At 41.9% G+C, this 18797-nt stretch overlaps 2 protein-coding genes across 2 annotated transcripts in view; one reads left to right on the plus strand and one right to left on the minus strand.

Moving 5' to 3' along the window:
• Nucleotides 1–18797, minus strand: part of LOC110951781 (transient receptor potential cation channel subfamily M member 1-like) — a 62506-nt gene that overhangs the window by 24882 nt on the left and 18827 nt on the right. Inside the window, exons 10-13 of the mRNA XM_051944604.1 lie at nt 13348–13448; nt 12892–13062; nt 12591–12725; nt 11106–11156 (exon numbers count right to left, since the gene is read on the minus strand). Of these exons, the coding sequence (XP_051800564.1) occupies nt 11106–11156; nt 12591–12725; nt 12892–13062; nt 13348–13448 (458 nt within the window). The remainder of the gene's footprint in view (nt 1–11105; nt 11157–12590; nt 12726–12891; nt 13063–13347; nt 13449–18797) is intronic.
• Nucleotides 1411–6613, plus strand: LOC127532629 (zinc finger MYM-type protein 1-like). The gene is made up of 5 exons (XM_051944605.1): nt 1411–1924; nt 2173–2298; nt 2437–2499; nt 2661–2729; nt 3162–6613. The coding sequence occupies exons 1-5, from the start codon at nt 1843–1845 to the stop codon at nt 5438–5440; spliced, it is 2619 nt and encodes an 872-aa protein (XP_051800565.1). The 5' UTR covers nt 1411–1842; the 3' UTR covers nt 5441–6613.

The raw sequence follows: 18797 nt of genomic DNA on the forward strand, positions 1-18797 counted from the left end.
GGAATGTCTTATAAAATTTGCAGCCAAATCCATCCGGACCGGCTGTCTTGCCCGAGGGAAATGATTTGATTGCCTCAACTAGCTCAGCTTCGGTGAAGTCTGAGTCAAGCTCCAGTCTGGATGACTCATCTAATGTTGGTAAATTGAGGGAGTCAAAAAAATTGTCTCTATCCTCATTGGAGGCAGTAGAGTTAGCTGTATATAACTCTGAATAGAAATCTTTGAAACATGAGTTTATTTGTTTAGGATTTAGCAAAAATTCTCCTGTTTTAGATTTAATTTTATAAATTGCGCGATTTGCTTGAGCACCTTTCAGCTGTCTGGCCAACAGCCTCTCTGGTTTGTCTCCTAGCTCAAAGTAGTTTTGTTTGACTTTTAGTAAGAGATTACTTATGGTACCACTGAGAATTTTATTGTATTCATATTTCAAGTTCAGAATCCTATTGTAATCTTCTTGAGAGAGGGAGCTCCTATAGATCTGTTCTAAAGTTGGAAGTGTATTCTCAATTTCCACCAGGCGATGGCGCTGTTCCCTCTTTTTTGAGGCCTCAAAAGAAATTATATGACCTCTCATTACTACTTTTAGGGCCTCCCAGAGCGTTGAGTCTGAAACTTCTCCTGTATCATTGATCTCAAGGAACTCCTCAAGCCGATCAGAGATATAGTCAACAAATACTTGATCTGATAATAACCAAGGATTAAAACGCCAGCAATAGGTGCGTTTTGGTAGGTCAAGCTTTAGTTGTAATGAGACAGGGGAGTGAGCCGAAATTAAGATGTTATGATGTTTAGTATTTTCAATGTTGGAAATTAATGCTGTGACTACTAAAAAGTAGTCAATCCTTGTATAAGATTTGTGCACATGAGAAAAGTAGGAATAGTTTCTCTCTGTTGGGTGCTGCAGCCTCCATATATCGACCATGTTTCTAGACTTTGCTAGATTGTTCAATGTTTGAACAGATAGCAGTGTTACTGGCACCCGAGAGGAGAGTCTATTGAGATATGGGTCGAGGTAGCAATTAAAATCACCACCCATGATCACATTTGTGGTGCTGCCATCGGGAATTAAATCCAATATTTTGCAAAAATAATTTGGATCGTCTAAATTCGGACCGTATATATTAACAAAAGTAACAGGGAATGAGTTAATACTTCCGGTTAATAAAATATACCTGCCATTCGGATCCATGGTCGCTGAGGCAAATTGAAATGGGACATTTTTACGAAAGAGAATGGTGACACCCCTAGCGTTGGATGAAAATGGGGCTTGGTAAACTTGGGAGATCCAGTTAGCTCTCAGTCGTCTCTGTTCAGTAGCTTTTATATGGGTTTCCTGGAGAAACACTATGTCCACTTTAAGAAACTTAAGATGGGCTAGTACTTTACCTCTTTTAATAGCATGACCCAGGCAGAGCCGGCCCACGGCATAGGCGGCCTAGACCGTTGCCTAGGGCGCCATCTGGTGAGGGGGCGCCAAATGGCAGTCTCCCTCTCAGTCTTTCTTTCCTTTTTTTTTAAATTTTTTTTTATTCACTTTCTTAATGCACCATTATGTTTACTCTCAGTCTCTCAACCTATAAATAACTACAAATTTTGTGAAACTTAAAATAAAACTCGTTTTCACTAATCATGACTCACAACTCTCGCGAGTTGTGAGTCACGCATGCATCCTTTTCCATCTGATCTGCGGCGCCGCCGCCGGGGCGGCGCCCCGCGCTACTACAGCATGCTGTTGAGTTTACAAGGTGAGTGAGTGGGGGATGGGCAGCGCATCCCATCAGTTTATTGATGAGATGGTCGTCGTCGTAGCGCTGTCATTTTTGTAAACATAAAACTTTTATCATGAAAAGGCTGTCCAAGCCTTCGGGTGCTGCTTTCAGAAAGCGAAGAAGAGAAGAGGAGGAGAAACGGGCTCAAAGTCGAGGTATATATTCTTTGGATAATGACATAATTCGACCTTTCATCTGGATGTCAATTTACGATTGTGCTAACGCTAGCTAAGTCAAATGCTACTTATTATGTGCTATAACCTACCTCTATTTGTTGAAACATCATACATTCTTGCCTGTGCCAGTTTATTTAATAGAGCAGACGTTTTACCTCGTTGGTTTAGTCACTTTTGTGCATAATCCACAAATTCATGTAATGTGCAAGCATGTTTCTTTTGATCAGATGCTCTGAGAAAATATCTACAGCCACGACAGGGGCCAACTGTAGAAGCTGCTGCAGAAGAGGCAGCAAGCTCGGTCTCACAGTTACCTTCTCCTGTGGCTGTTAGTGACAGTGACAGTGAACATTGTAAGTTGAAAGGATTACTAATGTTTATGTAATAGTTTTGTTGGAGTGGTATGAGATACTCCACTGTCTATGACTTATATATGTTATTATGTTGGCTCACCAAAAAGTCAATAATCTATTATTTGGTGTTTTACACAGCATCTCAAGCATTAAGCAGAAGCACAGCAGTGATTGAGACACAACTTCAAAATGTTGATGCTGGTGAGCATTACAATAGCAAAGTAGTAGCAATGTAATTATACGTCTTATATAAGATTTGAATCAAATCCATCCACTTTATGTTTTGTATTATATAATTTTCACAAAAACAATTGAGGAAAAAAAGTAATTCTTAAAGATCTATATGTTTTTGCTTTGTACAGGAGCAGTCAGTGAAGCACCAAGCAGCAGCACTGTAATTCTTCAGACACCACCTCAAACGGTTGAACCAGGTGAGTATTATACATTTTGTATTATATATAGGAATATACATTCATTCTATTTTATATATATATATATATATATATATATATATATATATATATATATATATATATATATAAACTCGTGAGAAAAGCATACACAATTACTTAAACAATCAATACATCATGTTATGGTCATTTGTTGGCAAATAAAAGAAAGAGTAAAAAAAAAAATCTTGGTGTTCTTCAAAAATATGGTACAATTTAGTGTTTTAGTTTGTTGCTCACTGTGTGCATTATCTTTATTTAATGCCAGAATGCAAATTATGCATACTTATCATACTTTGAAAAACAAATATATTTTCTGCATTTTATAGAAATATTTGAATCACAGTAAAAAAATAAATAAATAAAATTTATTTGTCCTGTCATTGACATCTTGTGTATTTTAATCTCTTACAGAAGGACCCAGCACCAGCAGTCTCAATACAATCCGCCAGCCTACAGGCGCTCCATCAACATCAACAGATGTATGTGAGCCCATCTCAGCAGCCCCCATTGATCCCGCTGATTGGCCACCCAACTTGTCTGATTCAGAGAGGACTGAATTGGTTAGTCGAGGACCACCTGTAATAAGGTCAGACTTCTCGTTCCCCAAAAAACAGGATGGAAGAAGTTGCCATCACCGCCATTTCTTCAGACTGTTGACCAATGGGGAAAAAATCAAAAGGTCATGGCTCATGTATTCAAAAAAGAAAGATAGTTTGTACTGTTTCTGCTGCAAGCTCTTCTCACAGAAGACTTTTAAACTTAGCAAGGATGGCACTGATGACTGGAAAAACTGTGGTGACATACTTAAAACACATGAAAACAGTAAAGAACACACAAATAACATGGGAAGCTGGAGAGAACTTGAAAGTCGTTCAAAAAAGGGTCAAACAATTGACAATATTGAGATGGCCATAATACATGCTGAAAGGAGGAGATGGCGGGAAGTTCTCACCAGACTTGTGGCAATTATTAAGTCACTGGCAGAGAGAAATATTGCACTCAGGGGTTCCACAGACCAACTTAATCAGCCAAACAATGGAAATTTCCTTAAGGAAGTGGAGTTAATGGCTCAGTTTGATCCTGTGCTGAAAGAGCACATTATTAAGATTGAAGGAGGAGCCAGTCACACAACCTACCTGGGGAAGACCATTCAAAATGAACTGATTGACTGCCTTAGTGAAAGGATTTTGCATGCCATTGTAAAGGAAATCAATGAGTCCAAATATTACGCAATCATTTTAGACTGCACACCTGATGTGAGCCATGTGGAGCAATTATCAGTTATAATTCGCATTGTCTCTGTTGAAGGCACTCCACAGATTAAAGAACATTTTCTGGGGTTTCTAGAGGCAGAGGAAACAACAGGAGAAGGCCTCTCAGCCCTCATTCTTAAGAAATTACTACAACTTAATATCCCATTTGATGACTGCAGAGGGCAATCATATGACAATGGAGCAAACATGAAGGGCAAAAATAAGGGAGTCCAAGCTAGACTGCTCCAGGTCAACCCGAGGGCTTTATTTGTGCCATGTGGAGCACACACTGTGAACTTGGTTGTCTCTGATGCAGCAAAAAGCTCTGCTGAAGCCACATGTTACTTTGGCTACCTGCAGAAACTCTTTAATCTGTTTTCTGCTTCCACTCAGAGGTGGGCAACTTTAAAAGAGCATGTGGACATAACAGTGAAGTCCTGGGCAGACACAAGGTGGGAGAGCAGAATCAACAGTGTGGCGGCTGTTAGATTCCAGGCTGGAAAAGTCAGAGATGCGCTTTTAGAAGTCCGTAACGCTGCTTCAGATCCAACTATAAAGATTGAATCACAGTCTTTGGCAGAAGAAATTGGGTCATACCGGTTTTGTATTTGCACTGTGGTATGGTTTGAAATTCTCTCCAAAATACAGATAGTGAACAAACATCTTCAGTCTCAGACCATGCAGTTGGATGTAGCTGTTGACCTTCTTGAGAAAGCTGAAGCGTCCCTTGCCAGCTACAGAAACACTGGCTTTGATGAAGCCCTAAAATCTGCCAAAGAGATGTGCGAGAACATGAATGTAGTTGCTGCCCTCAAAGAGAAAAGACTCAGAACTACAAAACAACAGTTCTCTTACGAAGCCCCAGATGAACCTCAGACAGATGCCTTGAAGAAAATGGAGGTTTCATTCTTCAACACCATTGTGGATGTGGCCATTTCATCCTTGAGGGAAAGAACTGGAATGATGAGTGATGTAGCTGATAAATTCAGAGTCCTCATCAACTTTCCCAAACTGAACGCAGAAGACCTTGAGAAACAAGCAAAAGATCTGTGTCAAACCCTTTCCTTTGGAGAGAAAAGTGACCTGAACATTGAAGAATTAATCATGGAACTGCAGTCTTTCCCAAAATGGCCAAAGCAAAACATGACAGCCTTTGAACTTCTTGTTTTTCTGGAGGAGAAAGGCCTGAAAGAGGTTTTTCCAAACATGTGGGTGGCACTGAGAATTGCTGTCACTACCCCTGTGACAGTTGCATCAGCAGAAAGAAGCTTCTCCAAACTGAAGCTCATCAAAAATTACCTGAGGTCCACCATGTCACAGGAGCGACTTAATGGGCTGGCAGTGATGAGTATTAATAGAGAAATATCCAGACAGATTTCGTATGATGCAACCATAGATGCCTTTGCTGCACGCAAGTCAAGACGTGTGAAGTTTTAGACAAAAACACTTGACAAACAGAAGAGTTTTGTTAGTTCATTTTTGCTATTTATTTTTTACATTATTTATTTTAATTATTACATTGTAAATAATTATTATGGTGAGAATAGAAAAAAACAGCTGTTTTCCACAGATTTTTGAATTTGCACTAAGGCCTGTTCCCAGACAGAACGTTTAATGTTTGGAAGTTTGTTTGCTTTTTTGTTTTGTTTTTGTACATTTTGAGATATGTTTACTTCGTAGTTCAAGAATTTGCATTAGCACTTCCAGTTGTTTTCTTTTTCACAATTGGAACAGAGTCAAGTGTTGTGGCATTACCTAATGTGTATTACAACTGTGAGTGTAAAGTTTAAAGTAATTTTGATATTGCACTGTTTTGCATTATTTGTGGATTTGCACTGTTGCACTTCTTTTATCCCAGAAAACTTGAAAGTTTTGTGTATTATAATTTTATAAAGCAATGTTCTTATTATTCAAGAAGTATCATGTTTTTTTTTTAAACATTTAAAACTCAACAGTAAGTATATTGTTTTTACCCCTACCTCGATTTTGATTCCTTGAAGACTCATTTTGTCGGAAATATGAGGCTTTTTCGTAACTTCCTAAAACCTCCTTGGTTTAAAAGATTGGTAACTGTACTTACCCTCTGTCGCCACACGATGGCAGCCAAGGACAGGCAATTTCCAGAGATAAGCTCACAAACAAACAGGCGACCTTTCACCCAGTAACGAGGCATAAGCTGCTGCGGCAATTAAGAGAAAAAAAAACACGGAGGAAGGCAATCTTTTAGGAGAACAGTGAACAGGGAGAAGAGGCTCTGCTGTTTGTGACGTAGAAGCAACAGACAGCTCGTTTTTCTCAGGTCTGGGAGGGGCTGCTAGTTGAGCAGCAGAAACAGGAAAAGCACAAACAAACGGGGACAAAAAAAAAACACTTTGGGGGTGTTTTTGAAGAGGAAATAACAGTATGACATGGTTAAAACCTACAAAAAGTGGATTTTGCATGATATAGCTCCTATTGTTATGATTATGTTAACAAATTAAAGCAGGTCTTTAGTGTAGACACCTCTGCTGAATCTCTGCGCAGAGATTTATGGGAAAGTGTATTGGATTCGAAGGGGGGGGGGGGCGCCGTATTACTATTTTGCCTAGGGTGCCTGTGAACCTAGGGCCGGCCCTGGACCCAGGCCACGTACATTCCAAGAAATCAATGAAATAGTACTCATGTCTGACTGATTTGCAGTATTAGGTACTGACATTAATAATATATATGCAGAAAAACATTCTGAAACACCCAATGAGCGATATTAATATTGACAAACAAATAAAATTAGTTTGGCAGCTCCAAAAAACATAAAACAACTCTGAAATATCCCACACCCCTCCCCACTGACACTTCCCCAAACAAAGCATCTCTTCCCCCATTTTCTTACAGAAGGACACCGGGCGAATGGCTTAAAACCGAAACACAAGTCTAACTATCTAAGCAGTCAACTAAACAAACCGACTGCCCCTCTTCTGTTCACACAACAAGATGTGGGACTTAGCCCATGAAGCATTACCGTCTAATGGTTATGATTCATAGTCTGCTGTAGAGTCTGCATGTAATAAAGAAATAGACACAGTCAACATACCAGACCACATCTAGTCGCCTCCAGTGACCTGCTGCAGGTTGTCGAGACACTTCTTTGCGTCCCCGGGAGAGGTGAATATCTTCTGGAGCCCATTGTGCTGCAGGTGAAGCTTGGCAGGAAAGCACAGGCTGTGCTTGACTTTCAGCTCCCACAGCGTTGCCATAACATCACAGAACCCACGCCGCTGCTCCATCACCTCACTTGTATAATCCAGGAAGACGAAGACCTTGTGCTCGCCGTACTTGAGAGATTGTTGATGAGCCAGCTGTAGTATCTTCTCCTTGTCTTGAAAGAGATGGACCAGCGCTATGATGGTGCAGGGTCTAGAAGCGGGTCCAGGACCTCCTCCAGCTGGTTTGGGCAGTAGTGTGCGGTGGGCACGATCGATGATCACTGGTTTTGGGAAGTTGGTATCACCCAGTAGTTTAGGAATAAGAGAGCATACAAACTCTGTCGGATTCCCTTTCTCCTCTCCTTCAGGAATCCCAATGAATTTGACGTTATTCCACCTTGAGCGACCCTCCAGTTCGTTAGCTTTGGTTCTGAGGGAGGCATTTTCCTTACGGAGCTCAGCGATGGCAGCCTCTACAGCCGTTAGACGCATCCCATGATCCGTGACCGTGACATCTACATCATCCAGCCGGCCCACCAAAGTGCTCTGTGCAGACTGTAGAGAAGTGAACCTCTCCTCCAGAAGATCGAATCGGGAGTTGATAGTCCCAAGTATAGTATCTTGTACGTTTTTCAATGCTTCTTCCATCTGATGGACGTGTATATGTTCTGGTGCAGGATCGCTGACATTAGCCGTAGCCGCGCCGCTAGCCAGCTTGAGCAAGTTGGGTTTCAGCTTATCTTTCTTCTCAGCTTTCGATTTGTCCGGCATTCCTTGATCACAAAAGGACTTGTGTAGATGTAAAAACAAGATACTAGGTCTATACTCGAGCAGACACAGTTAAAGACGGTAAAATAAGCAGATAAAAGTTGAACAGAGAGGAGCTCTGGAAAACACGTCCTACACCATCCGCGCTCACTAGCGCCCCCCAGTACCCATTCTTCTTGAGAGGGCACCAGCCAAGGTGTCCATTGTCACCGTTATTATTTGTGCTCGCCATTGAACCTCTGGCCATGTGTATTAGAGAAAGCCCATTGATTAAACCAATTCATATAGGTGGAGTTGACCATAAAATATCACTCTATGCTGATGATATCGCCATTTTTGTGTCTGACCCCGAACAGTCTGTTCCTCATCTACTTAATTTGATAAACTGTTTTGGAGCTGTTTCGGGGTATACCATAAACTGGCAGAAAAGTGATTTAGTTGCACTAGGGTCTGCCTTGGATCCTACATTTGTGGCCTGAACTCAATTTAATACTTCAAAGACTGTAAAATATCTTGGAATAAAAATTACAAAGAATCCTAAGTCATTATTTAAGCAGAATTTTACTGAGAGATTAAATGCATTGAAATATAATATAGAAAAATGGAGAACTTATCAATGATTGGACGGATAAATTCGGTGAAAATGGTTTCTTTGCCAAGATTCTTGTATTTGTTTCAGAATATTCCGGTATGCATATCAAGGTCATATTTTAAACAGATTGACTCGATTATTTTAAATTTTATTTGGGGATATAAAGCTCACAGAATATTGAAGCAGCATCTACAAAAACCAAAGAATGGTGGTGGCCTAAGCCTTCCGTGTTTTTTATATTATTACTGGGCTGCTAATTTAAGATCAATGGCATATTGGCAAATGAATCCTGCTTTGGATCCAACAGTTGTACTTCCCTCCTGGTTAGCAATCGAGCACAGTTTAACTTCAAAAACATCTCTTGGGGCAATTCTGTTCTCTTCGCCAAGACCAGCAGCCATACGCAAAGGAGAACATTTTATCTTGGCTAACTGCCAAAAAATCTGGACACAAATTAGGAAATTCTGTGAACTTCCAAATTCATTTGTACATGCTCCCATATGGCATAATCATGCTTTCTCTCCCTCATTTACAGATATAGTTTTTAAAGAATGGACCCGTCTAGGTATCAAAACTGTATAAGATCTTTATATTAACAAGAGGCTCTGCTCATTTGACCAATTACAAGCAAAATACTCTTTGCCTAAAAGTCACTTTTTTCATTTTTTACAGGTTAGAAATTACATAAAATAGAACTTTTCATCTCCCCGAGGAAATTCCACTATCTAAAATTTTACTGGGTTCCCCAGAAGCCAAAGGTCTAATATCAATGTTTGTTAAACTATTTCTACAAAAAATCTCTCAACCTGCAATGGCGATCAAGCAATTGTGGGAAGAGGATCTCAACATAGTCATTACGGATGATATTTGGAGACAGTCATTAATCAACCTTCATCACTGTTCCATCAACACGAGGCTGCAATTAATTCAATTTAAGGTCATACACCAGTCTTCCCCTCTCTGTGACAGATGCAAGGTTGCTTACTGTACACTTGCACATCAATTCTGGTTATGTCCGACTCTCCAAAGTTTCTGGTGGTCAATATTTAGGTGGTATTCAAATGTATTTAATATAAACCTGGATCCTGACCCTGAGACCGTCTTATTTGGTTACTCTACTGTCATGGAAAATCTGGACTATAAATTAAACTCTGTGTTAGCATATGGCATGGTCATTGCCAAACGATGTATCTTGAAGCTTTGGAAATCAGACTCTCCTCCTCCTGGCCAAGCTCACATCCATCATGGACAACAGCTCCCACCCACTGCACCGGACTGTAGTGGAGCTGAGCAGCTCCTTTAGCACGAGACTCAGACACCCTCAGTGCAAGAAGGAGCGCTACCACAGGTCCTTCATCCCCACTGCCATCAGACTGTAGAACACTACTGTGTAGTTGTTATTATGTGCAATGTTTATTATCTTGTACTTGCACCTTTCGTGACTTTTTGCACTCTGTTTTTGTTCCTAAGAGCCCTGTAACAGTAAATTTCTCCTTTGTGAGATCAATAAAGTCTATCTTATCTTATCTTATCTTATCTTATCTTATCTTATCTTATCTTATCTTATCTTATCTTATCCTTTTGAATTGTGGCTCCGTGAATTTACCGGAATTTTACACATTGAAAAACTGAGGTATGAGGTGTCAGGTAATTTCCAACAATTTTATTCAGTATGGAGGCCAATATTAGAATATTTAACACTATAGTTGACCCCTAAATGTATAAGCAATTCTAACTAGATAGTATAGGCTGGAAGGACTGGTGCTTTGTTACATAATATTTTTGGTACCCTGTTGTGAGTCTTCTTTGTAATGGTAAATGGACTTGCTCTTATATAGCGCTTTTCTACTCATCAGAGTACTGAAAGCGCTTTTACAACAATTGCTCCCATTCACCCACACACACACACATTCACACACTAATGTGCAGGTTGCTAATCAACCTGCACATCAGTCAGTATACATTCATACACCAGTGGAACAGTCACTGGTAGGCAATTCAGGGTTCAGAATCTTGCCCAAGGAAACTTCGGCATGCAGCACATGACTAGGCGAGAGCGGGAATCGAACCGCCGACCCTTCGATCATTGGACGACCCGCTCTACCACCTGATCCACAGCCGGGGCTTTTTTGGTTGTTTTTGTTTTGTTTTGTTTATTTTGCTTGTTTGGGGTTTTTTTGGTTTGTGTATTTGTTTGTTTGTTTTTCCTTTTTCTTTAAAGGCCATTTTTTTGCCATCTATAAGTAATTGACATGTCAACAGTTTAGTAATGACTGGCATTGTCTTTATTTGCTCGCAATATGCCTTGTATATATTGTGAAAAATAAAAAATATATATATTAAAAAAGAGGATTGGTTCAGGCTTCTGATCAGTCCAGAGCCTCAAATAAAACAGTTTAATAGGATGCAGCTTCATGGCTTCAGGCTGGATGGAGAATAGAACATCTGGAGAACTTAGGACTGAAATAACTCAATGCAGCAGATATGAGGGGTTTCTGGTTTTGGGCAGTTTGTGAAGCAACTTTCTCTCAACAACCATCTTCAGGAGCTCAGTTCTCACCTTCTTGACGTCTCGGACCACGAAGTGCAGCGTGTTGGCTGGTCCAAGCTTCTGCAGAAACAAACCACAGAGGAGATGGAGGTGAAGATGAAGGTCTGCTGTGATCCCTTACTGTTTGCCCACACATTAACAGACTGATTAGTGGCTGGACAGCAGAGAGCAGTAATCTGATGATAGTGTGTTGTTTTAGAGCTTCGTGTCGGAGCAGCAGATTAAGATCAGCGGCAGCAGAAGAAGCAGCTGAAACTAAACTAACGCTAAACTGCAGATCCCTGAGAACATGGAGATTAAAGCTGAGAGCTTTTGTTCTGCTCAGATTCATCAGATTCATCCAGAGACATTCAGGTTCATCCTGTGAGGAGCAAGAATGTGTTTCCACCTTAAAGACTCCACACAAAATTTCAGGAGAACTGCTCAAGGTGGTGCAGTTCACCTGAGATGAAGGTCCTGAACCTTCCAGCTGAGAAGATCTACAGCAGTCAGCCTCAAGTTCAGCTCACTGGAGTGTTTACAGAGCAGATATCTCTAAAAGTTCAGCTTCCCCAGGTCTAAGGTTCATCCATCCATCCTCTATTCACCGCTTTATCCTCACTGGGGTCATGGGGGGTGCTGGAGTCCATCCCAGCTGACTCGGGTGAAGGCAGGGGACACCCTGGACAGGTCACCAGTCTGTCACAGGGCTACATATACAGACACACAATCACACTCGAGGTCTAAGGTTGTTATTATTATTATTATTATTATTATACATAAATGTTTTAATCTTTATTACTAAATAATTTTGTGAGATGTGTTCACACATTACTGATGCTGAATGTATTTTAATTATTAATTACGCATTATTTATATCTTATAGTTGAACCCAAACATGATCTCCAGTTTAACATTAATGTGTGATTTTCAGTTCATGGCTGTTTAGAGTTTAAACTTTTAGTCTGAAAGTTTCTAGAGGAGTAGTTTGTTGGATCATGACGAGAAGCATCATTTGAAGATTGAACTCTGTAGACCTGCTGGATCCTGAACATCCAGAACATCTGATAGATGATTCATCTTGTTAATCTTCCTCTGAATTCCCTTGAACTGTCTCTGGGTGATGGTTAGTATCAGATTCTCAGAAACTTTCTGGGTTTATTGACCTTCTCTCCAGGTATGAAGGATGTTTATCATCAGAGTTCTCTGAAGGTCTGCTGAATCAGATGTTTCTGTTAGTGAAACTTCTGCAGCTGATTTTTGATTATTCCTGTTTGTGTTATATTGATTTCTGGATCTTTTATTGAAGTGGAGCTGATAGAGACTCTGCAGCAGAAGAAACCTCTTTAATGAGACTCTGAATCCTCCTTCATGTTCCACCAACACAGAACTTGTAGCACATTTAGAAGAACACAGCTGTCGTGTCCAGATGTTACCGGCAGGGGATGATAGTGCTCCACACGGCAGGAACTACGCCTTCATCCTCCTCATCTTCCTCATCCTCCTCATCCTCACCGTGTTGTAGAGCTCTTCCAGCCGAGGGATGGTCAGAAAGTGATGGATGTTCACTCCATTCTCAATCAGCAGCTTCACAAAGTCGACCCGGTCCAACACCAGAGCGTCCATCATCGCCTGTTCCAGAGAGTTCACCTGTTGGCCAGAACACACCTTCATCATCATCATCAACATCAACATCATCATCATCTCTGATGTCTGAACTCAGTTTTCGATTGTTTTTGTTGTTTCTGTAATAATGTTTTTTATCCTGTTATCTTTGGCAGTGGTTCTGATTCTGGTTCTGGTTCTGGTTCCTCACCCAGCTGAGCAGCTCCAGTTTCCGAGGGTCGGTCTCTTCAGGTGGTTCTGGTTTGGCTTTGCCCCCTTTGCCCTTCTTGCCCCGAGCTTTTCCTTTCCCTGCTGCCCCTCCTGCCGCTGGACGCTGGGCCGCCGGGCTTTTAGGACGATCAGCAGGTGAGATACTGACAGGCTGGGAGAGACATAATCAATCAGAGTTATTGTTCACAGGATCAATAATCTACACACAGATACAGCTGAGAGTCTATTAGAACCAACAGCAGGGACATCTCACAGATGACGTCTACAGAATGATGGACTAATGGATGGATTGATTGATTGATTGATTGACGGATGGACTGATGGACTGACTGACTCACTGACTGATTGATTGATTGATTGACTGATTGATTGATTGATTGATTGATTAATTGATTGAAGGACTGATGGACTGACAGATGCTCCACAGTGAACTCACAGGCCAGTGGTGTCCGTACACGAAGATCTGACTGCGAGCAATGTCCACTCTGTTCCAGGCCAGAGCCAAACTCAGCTGATCAGATGCCGACGCATTTGTACCTGAAACCAAGCAACAATATCAACAACAACTTAAACAACATCATCATTAACAACAGCAAAAGTATAAACATCATCATCAACATCTCCAACATCATCATCATCGCCATCAACATCATGATCAACATCATCGTCATCAATATCAACATCAACATCATCGTCATCAATATCAACAACATCTACATCATCATCAGCATCATCATTAACATCATCAAGAGCAACATCATCAAGATCAACAACATCTACATCATCATCAACATCATCATTTAAACCCGTCACTAGCTCGATCTAATAGTCCAATACATGCAAAACAACCACAATCAGCTAAAGTCATGCAGGATTATATGAAAGATTTTGGACTAGAAGATGTCTGGAGACTCAAAAACCCAACAAAGAGGGACGATACTTTTTTCTCTCAGGTGCACCAAACATTTTCAAGAATTGACTTTTTCCTCTCAAATAACTCTATCGCACACAAAGCTACTACTAAAATTCACCCAATCATTATCAGCGACCACGCACCAATATCTCTCAGCCTGCAGACAGATTCCATCCCTAAACCTCCTCTGACTTGGCAGCAAAACATCTCTCTACTCGAAGACCATGAATTTGATCGAATAATAAGAAGTGAGTGGGCAGACTTTCTAAAAAACAATGACTCCAATGATGTATCTCCATCTTTACTTTGGGAAACTGGAAAAGCCGTAATCAGAGGCAAAATAACATCGTACTCCTCTTACAAGAAAAAAGGATCAACAACTACAGGAAGAAACTCAGGAAAAAAATTGAAGAACTTACAGAGAACTATGCAATAAATCCAAGTGATCAGTTATGGTCTGAACTACAAAATGTTAAACTAAAACTCGATAATATCTTATCAAAGAAAACAGAGTTCTTATTACAACAGCTGAGATATAATGATTTTGAACACAACAATAAAACAGGAAAATTTCTTGCGAACCAACTCCAGCGCAATAAAAAAAAATCCTTCATAACAGCAATTCAGGATCCCTCAGGAAAATACACTCAGTCACCCCAGGAAATTAATCAGACTTTCTATAACTATTACAGAAGTTTATACTCATCAACAGTTAACCCAAACGAAGAAGATATTCATAACTTTCTTGACAATCTAAACTTGCCCGAATTAACATCAGATTACAGAGACACACTAGATGCTCCATTGTCTATCAAAGAGTTACAGTGTGCATTAGACAGTATGCCAGCAGGCAAGGCACCTGGTCCTGATGGCTTCCCTGCTGAATTTCTTAAACAATTCTGGTCAATGTTAGCACCCCTTTTCTTCAGGACAGTGACAGAGATTAAAAATAATGGTTATATAAGTTCACATATGAATACAGCTGCAATTAAATTATTATTGAAACCAGACAAAGATCCTACACTTCCCTCCAGCTATCGACCTCTGTCACTAATCAACACTGATATGAAAATTATCTCTAAAGCACTCGCCTCTAGGTTGGAGAAAATTATCCCGTCAATGATCCACCATGATCAAACTGGTTTCATAAATGGCCGACACTCCACCAACAATATCAGAAGACTTCTTAATCTAATCTCTCTGACACAACACCACAACAAAGAAGCTATCGTTACATCACTGGATGCAGAAAAAGCCTTTGACAAAGTTAACTGGTCCTTTCTCTTCGCTGTGCTCCGCAAATTTGGCTTCGGAGACTCTTTTATCCAGTGGATATCAGCTCTGTACAACTCACCCAAGGCTACAGTCACCACGAATAGAATCACTTCACAAAGTTTCAGTTTGCAAAGGGGAACGAGACAAGGATGCCCACTCTCTCCTTTATTGTTTGCGATCTTTATCGAACCATTAGCAGCAGCTGTACGTCAGAGCACTGATATCAAAGGTATATGTGCTCTGGAGACTGAACACAGAATTAACCTATACGCAGATGACATTTTACTTTACCTACAAGAACCCAAAACCTCAGTGAAGGAAGTATTTAACCTCATTACAACCTTCTCATGTCTTTCAGACTACTCCATCAACTGGTCAAAATCAATCATATTACCTTTAACAGAAAATTCATGGAATCCCACAGTCCAAACCTCGAATTATTCTATTCCTACTGGCAACATCAGATATCTGGGCATAAATATTTCCTCCAAACTCTCAGAGCTAGTTCACCTGAACTACACCCCACTTTTGGACAAAGTCTGTGATGATCTAAGGCGATGGAATAACCTCACCATCTCCCTTTTGGGACGAATAGCTACAGTTAAAATGAAAATATTACCTAAAATCAACTACCTCTTTTCCATGATTCCGTTTAAACCCACATCAAAGTGGTTTCAATCGTTAGACTCTGCCATTGGTAAATTCTATTCAAAGAACAAAAAGGCTAAAATCAGTCTGGCCACCCTCCAGAGGAATAAATCAGAAGGGGGACTGGGAGCCCCCAACTTCATGTATTATTACTTAGCCAACCAACTTCAGTATATCACCAAATGGATTCACCCACATGTAGAATATAACTCCTGGCTGGAACTAGAACAGTTAGATTGTAACCAGATCAATATCTCTGACCTGCCCTTTATCACTTCTGCCCTTAAACATCACTCCTGCTTCAAGAACCCAATGATTGCCTCCACCTTGTCTGCTTGGTGGAAAACATTGGAGGTCACAGGCTCCCAATTAAAACCCAGCATACTGTCCCCAATCTGGCACAACCTTGATTCTGCAAACAATAAAAGCTCTTTATTGCAGAGAGAGGAGTCACCCACCTCCATCACCTTTTTGATGATAACATATTTAGGACATATACAAACTTATTCCAAACATTTGAAATAAGAAATGGAAACTTCCTCCACTACCTACAGGTAAAGAAGACGCACAGAACACATTTCACTGGAGAGAATGTCTGCTACCCGGAAAAAACAATTGGACTCATTTAAAGAAAAATGGTCTCCATTTATTAATCAATTAAATATTAATCTATAGCTCCTGCTTGTATGTGGGCGTATGCCACTGCCCCATAAAAAAATTGTAATACCTGTTCTGTCTGTGCATATGGTCTAACTTTCCTCTGCGTTATTTCACATTATTAACACTCCAACTCTCAAAGATTGATAGCACCATGGACTTCAAGGCCGTGTGCATGCACTGGTGGTGTCCTTTTCCTATGGTTCTCCCCCTTTGAGCTCTGGGTCTGCTGGGTCTGCATGCTCTCCCTGGACCTCGGGAGTGTTGGTGGCTGATCTCTTCTGAGGCACCTGGCTGGTCCTGGGGCTTGGGGTGGGTCGGCCCCTCCGTTGTTCCCTGTCCCTTCCTGCTCTGCTTCCTCCTCCTCCCTCCTCTCCTGCCTGCCCGCTCCTCCTCGCCCCTCTCCCTCTCCTGGGGGGGCCTGTGGCCCTCTGCGGTCGGGGGGTCTGGCGTGGGGGCTGGGTGGTCTCTCTGGAGGGGTGACTCTGGCTCATCTGGGCACAGGCCTTGATCCTGGCCTGCATGCCGCCACTGTAGTCCAGTTTCTGCTGGCTGGGGGCCTCCATCCGGGCCTGGTGCTGTCCTGGGGTGTGGTGTGGTGGGGTGGGGTGGGTGGGGTCTTGGGGGCACTGCGGGGTGGGCGCCCTGCATCCTTGGCGTGCCGGCTCCTGGGTGGGTGTGGCGGCTTGTGGCCCTCACTTCCTTGTGGCGCGACCTGGTCCCCCCGTTCAGGGTGGGGTACTGTGTGCAGCTGGCCGGTGTTGGGGCTATGGTGCCTGCCAGGGCGCTGCTCTGATCTGCAGCTCCCGGGGGTTGTTGTGCTGGCTGGGCCAGTTGGTTCGTGTGGGCCCTCCCTGGTCCCTTGCCTCTTGGCTCTGGGGGCCCTCTGCATCAGTAATTCAATTTTCAATTCAATTTAATTCAATTTTATTTATATAGCGCCAATTACAGTCAAATTGTCTCGAGACGCTTTAACAGAACCCATGTGCCTGACCCAGAGCAAGCCAAAAGCGACAGTGCAAGGAAAACACCGTTTTTAACAGGGAAAAAAAACCTCAAGCAGAACCCGGCTCTAATGTGAGGGGACCCATCTGCTGCTGGCTGGGCGGATTGAGAAGGACAGAAGAGGTGAGAGGTAGAGGTAGAGGGTTAGAGGTAGAGGGGTAGAGGGATAGAGGTAGAGGGTTACAGGCAGAGGGTTACAGGTGGAGGCAGAGGGATAGAGGTAGAGGGTTACAGGTCGAGGTTACAGGTGGAGGTTACAGGTGGAGGTAGAGGGTTACAGGTAGAGGGTTACAGGTAGAGGGTTACAGGTGGAGGTAGACGGATAGAGGTAGAGGATAGAGATAGAGAGGTAGGGGGGGACCACAAGGACCATAAAACACACAGTTTAATACATGCATGATAAGACAGATGATACATGCAAAGTACAACTAACATGGAAACTAATTATAGTTTACTGCTATGCGTGCGGCTCTGACATTAAATATACTACTATATAACTGGTGGTAAATTCATATGTAGATGAGCAAATCAAGTAATAGTAAGGGCAATGCAGAGTAGATGGTGGAATGGGCAGCTGGAAGCAGTGGGATGGAGGATGGTCAGCAGCAGCAGCATCCCACAGATGGGAGACTAGGCCAGTTGGTGGGAGACAACCACAGATCTGGAGCATCCAGCTCTGGACCAGGGACACTCGGAGAAAGGACACAGGGAGAACAGAGTGAGTGTAATGCAATAATGGTATATATAGTAAACATAGGTAGTTAGAGAAGGGCTCAGTGCATCCAGAGAGGTCCCCCAGCAACCTAGGCCTATAGCAGCATAACTAGGGCAAACTTAAGGGACGTCATAGGGGAAGTCAGTTGTGCAAATGAAAACACCAGCTCACCCCGTCAGGGTCCCCCAGTCAGCCCTAACTTAAGCTTTGTCAAAAGGAAGGTTTTAAGCCTGGTCTTAAAAATAGAGAGGGTGTCCGCCTCCGGAACCCAAACTGGGAGCTGGTTCCACAGGAGAGGAGCTATACTGAAGGCTCTCCTCCCATTCTACTTTTAGAGATTCTAGGAACAACAGTAAACCTGCAGTCTGAGAGCGAAGGGTTCTGCTAGGATAATATGGTACTATCAGGTCTTTAAGATATGATGGAGATTGGTTGTTAGAGCTTTATATGTCAGAAGAAGGATTTTGAATTCTATTCTAAATTTAACAGGAAGCCAATGAAGAGAACCAGTATAGGAGAAATATGATCTCTCTTGCTAACTCCCATCAGTACTCTGGCTGCAGCATTTTGGATCAGCTGTAGATTTTCAGAGAGCTTTGGGACAACCTGAATAATAAGGAATTACAGTAGTCAAGCCCTCGAAGTTAACAAATGCATGGACTAGTTTTTCTGA

This window comes from Acanthochromis polyacanthus, chromosome 2, assembly GCF_021347895.1.
Source record: "Acanthochromis polyacanthus isolate Apoly-LR-REF ecotype Palm Island chromosome 2, KAUST_Apoly_ChrSc, whole genome shotgun sequence".
Classification (NCBI taxonomy): domain Eukaryota; kingdom Metazoa; phylum Chordata; class Actinopteri; family Pomacentridae; genus Acanthochromis; species Acanthochromis polyacanthus.